General features: G+C 40.3%; 1 protein-coding gene across 5 annotated transcripts in view; it reads left to right on the top strand.

Annotated features, from left to right (window-relative positions):
- Positions 1–12,245, top strand: part of kdm4b (lysine (K)-specific demethylase 4B) — a 42,436-nt gene that overhangs the window by 4,645 nt on the left and 25,546 nt on the right. For 4 of the 5 annotated variants that reach the window (XM_010742166.3, XM_019261200.2, XM_027290117.1 and 1 more), the window contains exons 3-6: positions 11–186; positions 736–850; positions 1,326–1,519; positions 8,792–8,841. In XM_010742166.3, coding sequence (XP_010740468.2) covers positions 11–186; positions 736–850; positions 1,326–1,519; positions 8,792–8,841 — 535 coding nt within the window. Of the gene's footprint in view, positions 1–10; positions 187–735; positions 851–1,325; positions 1,520–5,303; positions 7,658–8,791; positions 8,842–12,245 lie in introns of those variants that run through there. The other variant, XM_019261203.2, reaches the window with a different exon arrangement.

The following is a 12,245-nucleotide window of genomic DNA, read 5'->3' as shown; positions in this document are numbered from 1 at the left end:
CCTTCACCAGGTGATTCCTCCAGAGGGCTGGAAGCCGCGGAGGAATTATGACAGCATAGAGGACATGGTAATTCCAGCTCCCATCACGCAAGTGGTGACTGGACAGTCGGGATTGTTCACTCAATACAACATCCAGAAGAAGTCCATGACCGTTGGCGAGTACCGCAAGCTGGCCAACAGCAAGAAGTAAGTCAGGTCCAGAGGCCTCATTTATAAATGCGCCTGCTGTAATATGTTTTGACATAGATGTGTGAGGCTTCCACGTCACTTTTGTCAAGCAATGTTTTGTAAGATTATGTGCTGACATTTTAATACCTTTTACACAAACCTTTAACAAATCAAATATCGCTAAAGGACATTTATTTATCAATAAGGCTGGGAGATGAAAGGTTAAAACTCATACCAACAGAACTGTTTGTTTTCTGTCTGCAAACTGGCTTTATGTAAACTGATTCTCTTTGGGCACTGTTTGAAGCCTTTTCTGCCCTCTAGTGGTCATAAAAATACTTACATGAAGTTCAATAAAGAAATAGTAAAGTTTGTAAAGTACTACCCTTACTAACAAGAAAGCTTAATGTTAATATAAAAACAGTGACATTGTCCTTCATTTTCTAGCTAGTGTTTCTTGCATCATAAAATGTAAAAAAAAAAAACACTTGTTGCAAACATGTATTTATCCTATGTCAGTCCTTTGGCTGCTGACTCACAATATGACTGGTTCTGTGCTGTTTTCAGGTACTGCACACCCCGGCACAAAGACTTTGACGACCTAGAGAGGAAGTACTGGAAGAACCTCACATTTGTGTCACCCATTTATGGTGCCGATGTCAGTGGCTCCATCTATGATGAGGTGAGGGTTTGTACGTGCTCATTGGTTGGGGCTGATTTGCTAAAACTGCTTTATTTGTGAGATACTTTTCAAAGACATGACTGTTAGTCTGTGATTTCAGTACTTACTCACATGACAATGGACCTTTTTAACTGCAAATTTCCAAGTTACTGGTTTACAAATATTATTGGCTAACCTGGAAACTTCAATTAAAATACAGCCTGTGATTAATTAATCCATGGTAGGATGTTCAGAGCCTAAATTAATGTATGGATAATCGTTTATTGTCATATTATGCCCTTAACATACGAAAGCTACTTTAAAGATTATGTTTGTATGACATAAAGAATTGTGTTATTTTAATACCCTGCTCAGTACATTTTTCCTTGACTACAGCACCATCTGGTGGTCATTGATACACTTTGCCCAGTTAGAGTGTAGTGTGCAGACAAACCTGTACAATCTATTCATTAAAATGACTGTTGTCTCCATTTAGGACATTCAAGAGTGGAACATTGGCCACCTCAACACACTTCTGGATATGGTGGAGCAGGAGTGTGGCATCGTTATCGAGGGTGTCAACACTCCCTACCTCTACTTCGGCATGTGGAAGACCACATTTGCATGGCACACTGAGGACATGGACCTCTACAGCATCAACTATCTGCACTTTGGACAGCAGAAGTCCTGGTGAGTCACCTGTGCTTGGCACACAGCTGAATGTTTGGTTGTGTGTAAACAAAACTGTAGCTACTAATTACATACCAGCAAAGGTGGCTATACTTATTGATATTCTTGATAAATTGATCTCCTGTTGCGTCCATAAAATCTCAAACTGCCTTTTCCAGTTTCCCACAGTCTAATATGTGTTTTCCAAATGTCTTGTTTTGTCTGACTGTGCAAAATTCAAAGATGTCAAGTTTACAATAGTAAAAAACTAGCAAATACTTGCATCGGAGAAGTAGGAATCAGACAATTTTGTCATCTTTGCTTAAAAATGGCTCAAGAAGGCTAATCAATCATGAAAATAAACTAATTTCCCATCAATTGACACATCCATAAAATTTGCAGTTTTCCGTCTGCTTGTTCTATTAAAAAGATCACTTCAAATGATCAATGATACCTGGAACTTTATTGTATGAAAGTGAAGAAACAGACCTGTTTTACACTCAGATTCTCACACACACACACACACACACACACACACACACACACACAACGAAAAGGATCATCAAAGCATAGTAGGACAGGATTTTCTTTCTCTCTCTGTGGTGCCTGTTCTTCTTCATTACTTTTCCTTCTTTTTCATTGGCTTTGTATCGTACACCAGGGGCCTTCAACCAGTTTATCTCAGTGAATCAGTCCAAAACACTTATAACAGACCTAGAGGGTGGGATGTTTCTAATGGGTATTAAACATCACAACTCTGTGCCAGCTACATCATTCACAGTTCTCAGTTTGTTGTTTTTCAGGAGCAGCAAGCTGTTGATCTATAGACTGTAATGCTGTTTTTTGTGCTTCTTTGAGAAGGGGCTGTGCCTGCTTATCACTGGTTATTTCACCTTTTCCAAATGTAATCATGCCAAACATTCTTTTGTTTAGCTTTGACCTTCAGATATTATGACAAAGACTTCATGAATAATGCTAGAATTCGTGTTGATTTGTTCATCGTGATTATCATAGGCGTTGTGAAATTTGAGGTTTTATTGTAAAGCACAGAACGTTTGCTTAAACCTTTTTAAGCAGCTGTTGTGTAGATAAATGGGTATTGATAATGATTTGAGCGGTTATTTTCTCTTTTCTTGCTTTATGTTCTTTGCATCATTATTACATTTCCTTCTGTTTCTGTCTGGCACCCCTGGTGGGCCCTGGAATCAATGGAAAAATACTTTTTCCCGCTTGATTTTCTGTGTGTGTTTTCCCTTCTTTACCTCCACGTTGTTTTTCATCCATGACACTGCTGGTGGTGAGCTGAGCCAACCCAGCCTTGGTGCTTTCATGAATACAGTATTATCCGTGTGTGTGTGAACGTGTGTGTGTTTGTTTCTCTATTTGCTCTCTGACCTGTATTCTTCTTTGTCACAGTATGCGTCCCCCCCTCTCTGTGATGTAATCTCATTAAAATCACCTATCTGTCTCATTTTCACACCTCTCACAGAGTGGAAAGGTATCATTGCAACTTATTGTCAATGTACATAAAGCTGACATTCATCAAGTGGAGGCAGTAATGCCTGAAATTTTCTTTAACCTTGAGCCTCTTTATTCTTAAGAGTTATTCTTCAACCTCCACAAGTATGGCAAACTTTAATATATGGCCAGTTTTTTATCTGATTTAAATTTGTCATATTGGTAAGTAGGGATTATTGTCTTGCTTATGGATGCTTTAACAAGACACACGGTTGCCGCAGTGAACTGTTTAAGAACAGGTCAGGTCAGGTCCCAGAAGCAGTTTCATAGAGTACATTTGAAAAGGCTTCAGCAGCCTTTTTAAATTGCAAATTGCACATTTTACTCGATAAAAATTTGAATAAATTAAATGCAATAAATTCTTCAGAGGCCATTCCTTTACACAGAACACCCCTTTGGGGCAGATTTGTGATTTTAGGCAATATAAATAAAATTGACTGAGGATATTGAGTCTTAACTACTTCATCAAACAACTCTCCCCTTACTTTTTTCATTCTCCTTGTTATAGGCAACACATGAGCCCTTTCACGAACGTTAGTTGCCGCCTGAAGACACACCAGGTGTAGAGTATTTTTAGGCATGAGACCGTGACATGTTGTGGAGCATCAACCGTGATGAACAGTTAGGTGCAGGTGTTTTGACATGCTCTCTTAAGATACGCTGACAATTGTTTTATAAAAATCTTTTTACAAATGGAAGAGAACAATTAAAGTCATAATCTACAGTAAGTAATTGACATATATAAAAAAAGTCATTAGTTTCTTTGTTATTAATTGGGCAGATTCTTTTTGTACACGTCTCACTGCCTGAATTTCTTTTTAAAGCATCTCATGCTGGATCAGCAGTTTGTCAGCACATGAATGCATATTATATTACTTTCTAGCTTCCTTCCTCTTTATTCTTCCCCTTGCATTGCTCATACGCTCTATCTTCCCTGTCATTTTTTTAGCACTAATTCTCTCTTAGATGGATGGATGCGCCCCATTTCTTTCTCTCTTTTTTTTTAAACAAGTTCTTTCTATTTTTCTTCTCTTTTCCTTCGCCCCCTTTTAATTGTCTCACTTGGTTTTGCTCCCTCTCCTGGTGCTCGCCAAACCTTCCCACCTTCAGTTTTCTGAAATTGAATCATTTTCACTTTTACACTTGTGTGTAGCGGGGTAATTACAGGCTGTTAAACAGAGCATGCCCCCTTAAAACACACACACACACACACACACACACACACACACCCTCTAACTCTCCTCTCATAGTGCAGCCGTTTGTGAAATTAAGTCCATTCCCCCTGCAACTCAGCACCCATCAAAGTTAGACCCCCACCATTATGACTACTGTTGCTATATACACGCACGCACACACATACACTGGCGGATGTGTAAGAGATCTCAGCCTTAGCAGTCTGTCACTTTCTCCCTGCCTTAATCCCTTCATCATTCTTTTTCTCTTTATTTTCGTTGCTGAAGTCCTCTCAATCGTCCCTCTACCCCAACACACACCAGTGGATCTGCTGTCAGATAAAAGATTAGCCTCAGAGCATGTGAGAGGAAGGTAGGGAAAGGCTGACGAAAGAGAATTGAAAGGGATATTTTGAAGTGTATCCTGGCTGCAGCTTCCCAGTAAGGGGGGAGTTTATTATAAATCCGTCAGTCCTCAAGCTCCTCTGTAGTCCAGAGGTTTTGAACCATTTACGTTTGACAGATTTGTTGTCCCAAAGGAGAGAAATGGAGAGCTGAAAATCTGCATGTCACATTAGTTGGGTTGTAACTGCATTTTGGATATTGGGTGGGGTGTTCTGGGCTTTGATTTAGTGTTGCAGTAATTTAAGGTACCTTTACAGGTCCCAGAGTGGTTGCTTTTCATAAATTTCAACTAAGCACCAAGAAGGTTTGAGATCTGCTGCCTGCAGCATTCCTCCCCTTAAAATGTGACCCTCTGGTGTCTGACTATGTGTGTGTGTTTTGCAGGTGGAGATAGTGTTGACAGGTAGAGTAGTGTGTTGTGTCCCTTAAATGTTTGTTAGAGCATAAACATACAGTAAATACCATTAGTTCTTTATCCATGTGGCTATGAACTAGAAATCACCAAATTACAAGACAACTACAAGTCTATAGTGGTGTAAAACACACCACCAACACACACTGTGTCACTTCTCATGCTGTCATGACAGCTTAATTCCACCTGCCAGGAGTGCTATTCCACCATAGATAAAATCAAACTCTTCCTTAGAGAGGTGGAAAAGTTCAAGTCTTCATTTGCTGTTTTATTTGTGTGATTCTCTCTCTGCTGCTAGAATGACAGACGTGTTGCTGCCATGGAAACTGTAGCCATAGGAGGAAGGGTACGGGAGGAGATGCGCTGATCGGCTGATTTGTTTGGTTTGATGCTGGGATGTAAGGGATCATCTAAAGGATGTTCTCTAGTGCGGGCTGCTCGGGTGTGCGCATATTTACACAGAAACCTCTGCAATGTGATGCTCCCCAAGAATAAGACCCACCTTTAAAGCAATACCTTTTAAGAAATGTACTTATTTGCTGTCTTACGGAGAGTTGGATGAGAAGATGAACACTAATTTAATGTGACACCAAATGCGATACCATTGTCGCACAGTCACATTTGTTATAATTATATTACTTATGATCAAAAACTTTGCTAACAGCCAAACATCATGCAAGTGCAACACCACACACAAACATAGCAGAAAGCTAATATTACTTACTAGTCCAACAGTAAGAAGCCCAGCTCTCCCCATCTTTCAGCCTTTTATTTCACAAAGCTCTTGCCAACGACTAAAAGTCAGTCTCAGGTTTACTCTTGTTCCTGCTTGATCACTTTCTCTTTTCTTAGATTTCTCTGTCGGCCTCTTTGCCTCTGCCATGTTGTCCATAGAAGCTGCTAATCTCAGTTGCGTTGTCCGTTTGCCCAACTCAGGATTTGGCACAACACTGGCACCACACTCTGTCTACAAATGCCCACGCCCCTGGCCTTGTCTTCTTGGCGGTCCCAAGCATGGCTAACAAATTGAGCTAACATTATCTAACAGCAGCTGTAGTTTACAGCAATTTACTTATCTGTCCACCAGGAAACTGTAAATCACAGAGTTGATGAGGAGGGCAAATGAAGGAACAGGTGTACGGGGTGCAGAGTGAGAATGGCAGAGGAACCATTCACCCAATTACAGTGTAGTCTCTAAATGATTTAAATCAGTTGTTTTATGGTAGAATAGTTACACGGTGTGGCTTTAACACCAACATTGTTTTTATCTCCCCGATAAGCTGTGTTCCAGCATAACTTCCTACATCACAATAATGTTGTAAAATCTCATCTATAAGATCGTCTTTAAAAGTGGCACATGCCACTAATGCTCACAATGCACAGTATGTGACACACAAATGCATTGTGACAACTTTTTAGGTAACGCAACAGCAGAAAGGTTCTAAGCATTGTGATTGTGATGTAGGCCAGTTTGTGGGCATTCTAAGTTGCGAAGATACACATACTGCATCAAAAAGTAAATGAGGCACAGTGATGCATATGGAGGCAAAGTCACAGCGTTTTATCTGATCCCTCACAAGAATTCCTGTTTTGCTGTGGTGTAATAAAAAACCAAAACCCAAGCCTAGGTTTAAACAACATTTTTAGGTAAACAGTAAGTTATTACTTGTCTTATTGTTCTTTGTCCTATGGTCACAGAACATATTACTACTCTGATCTAATATCCTGGTTCATTACATTTGTGTTACCCATCAGGGACCTTTTTAACAGAAAAATGCTAAATTTAAAGATATGCCTCGGAATGATTAGTTTTATGGTGTTAAAACCAAGACAAAAATGCTGTACGGGGGTATTTATGTGCTTATTTACTCACTAAAATAGGGCAGTCACAACTCTTGAGACAATAACCTGAATTTCAGTACATTTGTTCCTTGTCAAATGCCACTTGCTTGCTCCCTGATGGCATGAAAGACTTTGGTCGCAAGACTGTGATGTGGGATACTTGTGTGTAAATCCTTGCTAGAATAATAAACAGTGTAGGAGGCTGCTCCTCCCTGAACCTCTAAGCTTTCGTCTACAGGTGGCAGTGTGGCACCATGTCTTGCCACCTCTGACTGAAATTGACTTTGTCTTTTACCTTCTGAGTGTTTATTATTATTATTTTTTTTAATCTCTCTCGCTCTCTGTCTTATGCTCGTGCTCATTCCTTTTCTGTCTCCCCTCATGTGCCGTTGATTCTCACCATCTTTCTTCTTTCATTCTTCATTCTCACTTGTCTTTATCCCTTTTGTTTTATACATCCATTTGGCTGTTGAGGCTTGAACAAGGAGGGAGAAATGTACGCTGTTTTCCTATCCATAGTTCATTTCCCAAAGTCTCTGGTGGGTTAAGCAACTCAGAGGAAATAATTGCAGTAATAAAGAGCATTATAATAACATCACAAAGTCATGGATTTGAGCTTTGCTTGCTACCTCCCACTCTGCTATACAAATAAACTCACTTTCTAAATGTGGCATCTGACATTTTTTTATAATGGTACATACTTTACAGTACATACCTCATTATATTGACTTCTTGGCAACACTAGCACCTTGCTCTACCTGTGGACAAACACAGAACCAGTGACATAGGGCCAACTGTATTTGTACAGTATAACTTATTTGAACAGATACTTAAAGACAAAGCCATGTACAGACAAACAAAGATGGTGCCAAATGTAAAACCACCTTCCACCAAACAGCGATAAGAATAATGATTGGTTTGCACGATGTGTGCATGTATAAAAGAGAAGGCGAGGGAGGGGTGGTGAGGTGTACGTCATGGGTAATTTCATTTCTTAAAACAGTAAGTGCTGAGGGCAGTGAAATAACCCAGCACTCCCAAAACAGTAATTCCTCCTTGTCCTGCCCTTCACCAGTCATTTAATCTTTTCCACCACCCTCCATTTTCCCCTTCTTTGCCTCTTCAAATTATACCTTTTTTTCGAGCATCTACACAACGCTGTTAACGTAGGTCAGCATTTAGCGATTGATACTATTGTGTCAGCTTCTTAAGGTATGTTCAGTGTCGACTCTGACCTGTACAGAGTTAAGATGGTAACATACACGCGACCATTTGTGTTTGGAGTGTGCCATTGCTGTGTTTGAGTGACAGCTAAGACTGGCTAGTATAAAAAAGTTAACAGAAACTTATTTTCCTCAAACAGCTTGCCATTTTTTCTCATCTCTATCCATTTCTGGTTATGATCGAGTCATAATGTGCAAATGTTTTGCAAGCTGAAACATCATCACGTACTGTGGACATACATCTGCCTTAATTCACACATCTAGCATGACCTTTTGTTGATATGCTATTGTGCTACCTCTAAAATTTGATTTACAGTCTGAACACAGCTTTATTTAAAGAATCAAAGTATTGCTCAGTGTGACTTCTGCTTTATTTAGTTATATTAGTAGTTGTTAGAAAACATAGTCTTGAATGCGAGGAAGGCAGCCCTACAGTTAGGCCTACGGTTTTCCACTTTACTTGCAAAATCCTATGGTTAAAAAGGTTTTAAACAGGAGAAATCTTTTGTCATTATAGAATGATAATATCTCAGAAGTTCAAGGAAAGTGCACAAGGAGGGAGAGGGAGCTCATCTGAGCAAGTACAAAAGATTAGGGAGTACGGTGTGGTGTAACCTCTTTTTTGACATGTACAACACTATCAAATAGTTTCCATCCCAGGTTCTTAATAATAGGCCAGCCTTTCACTAAACTGACCACCTTGTTTCCTCTCTGTATACAGGTATGCCGTCCCACCTGAGCACGGCAAGAGGCTGGAGAGGCTGGCGCAAGGTGAGGCCCTGATGATGTATTCAATTGTCATTCCACACCGGGTGTTTGCTTTCTATTTGTCACATTAAGTAAATGAGAAAGTGCTTCAGACTGTTTAACACACAACATAAATTCATCCACATGTAACATGTTTAATATATGTAAAAATACACACTGACACACACCCAAAGCACGTACTTTGTCCTTCGAATTTAGGATTGGTCACTGCAGTATGACATAGGGTTGCATTTCTTCTAAAGTTGAATCCAGCTTAATATTCAGCTGCAGGTCACTACCTTTTTTTTTTTTTTTGGCATACCCTGCGGCCTGCACAGCCACAACCAAAATGCAGTACCCACCTCAAATAAATGGGAAAACCTGCGTTTTAGCCGCAGCACCAGATTTGTTTTGAATCAGGCCTTGCACCCTGCCTCATTTCTCTTGAGCTCAGCATGCACAACACTGTTGAGAACCCTTTACCTCTCAAAATAAACAACCTCTCTGCAGTTTCTTATCTGGCAGACACAGTGGTCTTCACGTTGAACAGTGTGGTATGCACTGTGGGCCACACATTGGAAAATTGAGAAGTAGAAGCAACTTGAAACAACTCCCAAACCCCACCAGGCGCATCCGCGCTGCGTTGCATGTGCACCGTGGTGCATGTGCCAGCGCAAGCAATACGAGGCCATTATAGTCAATGTATCAAACCCCACAGGTTTCGCCGTGGTCAGAAGCGTCCCAGAAGCATCTCTCCGCTCTGCTCTGTGTGAAATTCGCATCTGTTCTATTTTTGACGCGAGCAGCCCGCGTCAGTCTGACTAAAAAGATTAGGGGTGCTGTAGATGCTGCATTTGGAGGACAGGCTGGTTGAACTGAAGTCAGCAGCATCAGCTGTGCTTTCTGCAGATTGAGTTTGACGACACTTTCAAAGCCCAACAACGAAGCCCAGTCAGTGTGTACTGTGCATTGATGGATTATTCGTGGTGCCTAGGAGTAAACAATGGTTGTTGTTGCTTGCTACATTGTTGTCATAAGTGTCACAACCCAAGAGCATCGCAGATGTGGACAGTGTCAGACTGCATCTCTAATTTACGTCAAAATGACTTTGCTGAATGTTTTAGCCAGAGTTGGATCCGGCACAAGGGTTATGGCTCATATACGGAAAATCTTGTGTGACTCCGGGCCTGAAGTGTAATAGTCTGTGACCACTCTGCCTTTTGTGTTTTTTCAACCATCTGCCCCTTTGACACAAGGTTTCTCCTCTCCCTTATATTTCCACCACTCATGTTCTCCTACTCATCCACTGATCCCATTGTGATCAATGAGGATTAACCCGTGTATTGCATGTGAGGTATAAGATGTAGGGATGATGATGGAGAGTTGCCAAATCCCAAACTACATTAAATAGACACACCATTTGTCCTTGTTGTTGTGAAGAACCCAGAAAAAATCGATTATGACCAATGTCACTTGCTTTCCTGCTTTTCTGCCGGAGGGGCTGGAATATGCAACGTGCAGTCTATGGCATATGGCAGACAAGCAATCTCTTATTTAAAAAAAAGCTAATATTGAACACAAGATTTACAGTGTAATTGATGTTAAAACATGCTGTTAGGATGAGCTGAGATTTAGCTATATGCACATTTAACTCAATTTAACTTCAGTTACTGAAACTGGTCTATTACAAAACCCCATTTCAAATTGTAATTTAAATACATGCAGAAAGCCCTACAGAAATCAGTATGAGTATTAATAAAATGGATCAATTTCACAGTAGACATTCATACCAGTAATAATGGTTGCTTTCTTTTCAGTTATTTTAGACCTATTATCATCCTTATTCACAGTACATAATAAAGTCTCTGCTGACTTTATAATTATATATTTTTTAAGGTTATCAACTGAATAGGTTTGAATCTGCACCTCCAGTAACCGTGAAACATACTTAGCCAGTAAGTGAAAGTTTCCTCAGTAGCTGAAGTACCAAATGTTTTTTATGAGGGATTTTCAATGAGAACTAAACCTAAATAGATTTGATAAGAGACCCAGGGGCCCAGATTTGGTAGGAAATTCAATACTGGAATACATTTTTTTTTTTTCTTCTCTTTTTTAAATATACACTGAATTTTCACTTTTCACATTGGCATTGAGCTTTCAGACACTGTCAAATTGGAGCCTTCCTCTCAGCCTATCCGAGCAGCTGGCAGTGGGAGGAAGGCAATGCCAACGTTATTTAACAAGCACCCGCTGACCTATCAAAGCCATCGTCAGCTCAGGTAGCCAACTGTTTACGAGGTCCTAAAAAGACAGTTATGAGTGCAGTAGGAATGCCTAATGGGGCTGGGACAATGGTCTTGTTACTTGAAAACTTCTCTCCAAACATTTGACACAGCGACAGCCGTTGCTCTTATCGCTCCTCATCTCCGCATTATTTTAGTCATGGTTTCAAACTTATTGGGGGAGGGGGGACTGGGGGGGATAGGAGGCAGGAACTTAATTTTCAAACTCAAAAGGACAGAATGAAGCCTTTAAGTTAATATTACCCCGCGGAGAGCTCAGAGAGCCAGCTGCATTTTAATGGGGATTAATACCCGGGCTCTGTCGGCACATTATTCACCTTTATCAGCTCCAACAAGCAGGCGCGCGATGAGAGAATAGAGGCCCTCTCTCCCTCTCTTGCTTTGTAGGGTGGAACAGAGGCTGAAACAATGCAATGAAAATGAAGGATGAAATGGGTGCCGATTATACTGTCAGTCACATTAAAGTTTAACTGGGTAGAGGCTTGGATGGACCCCCCTTTGAGGCACTGGCGGGTACAGACAGTAAAGAGCGGGAGAGTTGAGTGATGGAGGAGAAATTCTTGCTTTTGATTATGCAGAGACTGTCTGAGCATCTCTGTTTTCAATAGCAAGAGTGAGGCTTTGTTTTAGAGACAGATTTGGGGCTTTGAAAAGCAAAAATGTCAGATGGGAATATTATGATCTCAAAGCAGTCTGTGTTTTTAAGAAACTGGGGTGGTTGTTTTGCTATGCAAAAGGTAACATGGCAAAGTTTTCAGGAGCTATGCACAACATACAGTTTGCAGCCTAGACATCAACATTAATTAATTAATTCACAGCAGTGATAGACCTATTTATATTGTTTTGGGATTAATTATGACAAAATGAGACTAAGGCTAAAACAGTCGGTATCCTGAGTTTTACAATCATGTGTAAGTGCTACTGCTTGTTAAAATTCATAACACAATATCTATAAAGACACATGTCAGCCATTGCAAAGTAGATCTTCAGGCAAAGGTTTTCTTTTTGGTCATGCTGAATGAGATAAAGATTTTTGTAAGTGACAGCACCTAGTCCCAGTTTTGTGCTGTAGTCTTTCTTTGTGACATAGGACTAATACAATCCAGCAGATGCCCTCTGGAAGAC

The sequence above is a fragment of the Larimichthys crocea genome, chromosome XVII (assembly GCF_000972845.2).
Source record: "Larimichthys crocea isolate SSNF chromosome XVII, L_crocea_2.0, whole genome shotgun sequence".
Classification (NCBI taxonomy): Eukaryota; Metazoa; Chordata; class Actinopteri; family Sciaenidae; genus Larimichthys; species Larimichthys crocea.
Note: the sequence above shows the minus strand (reverse complement) of the source record. Positions and strands in the feature narration are given on the sequence as shown.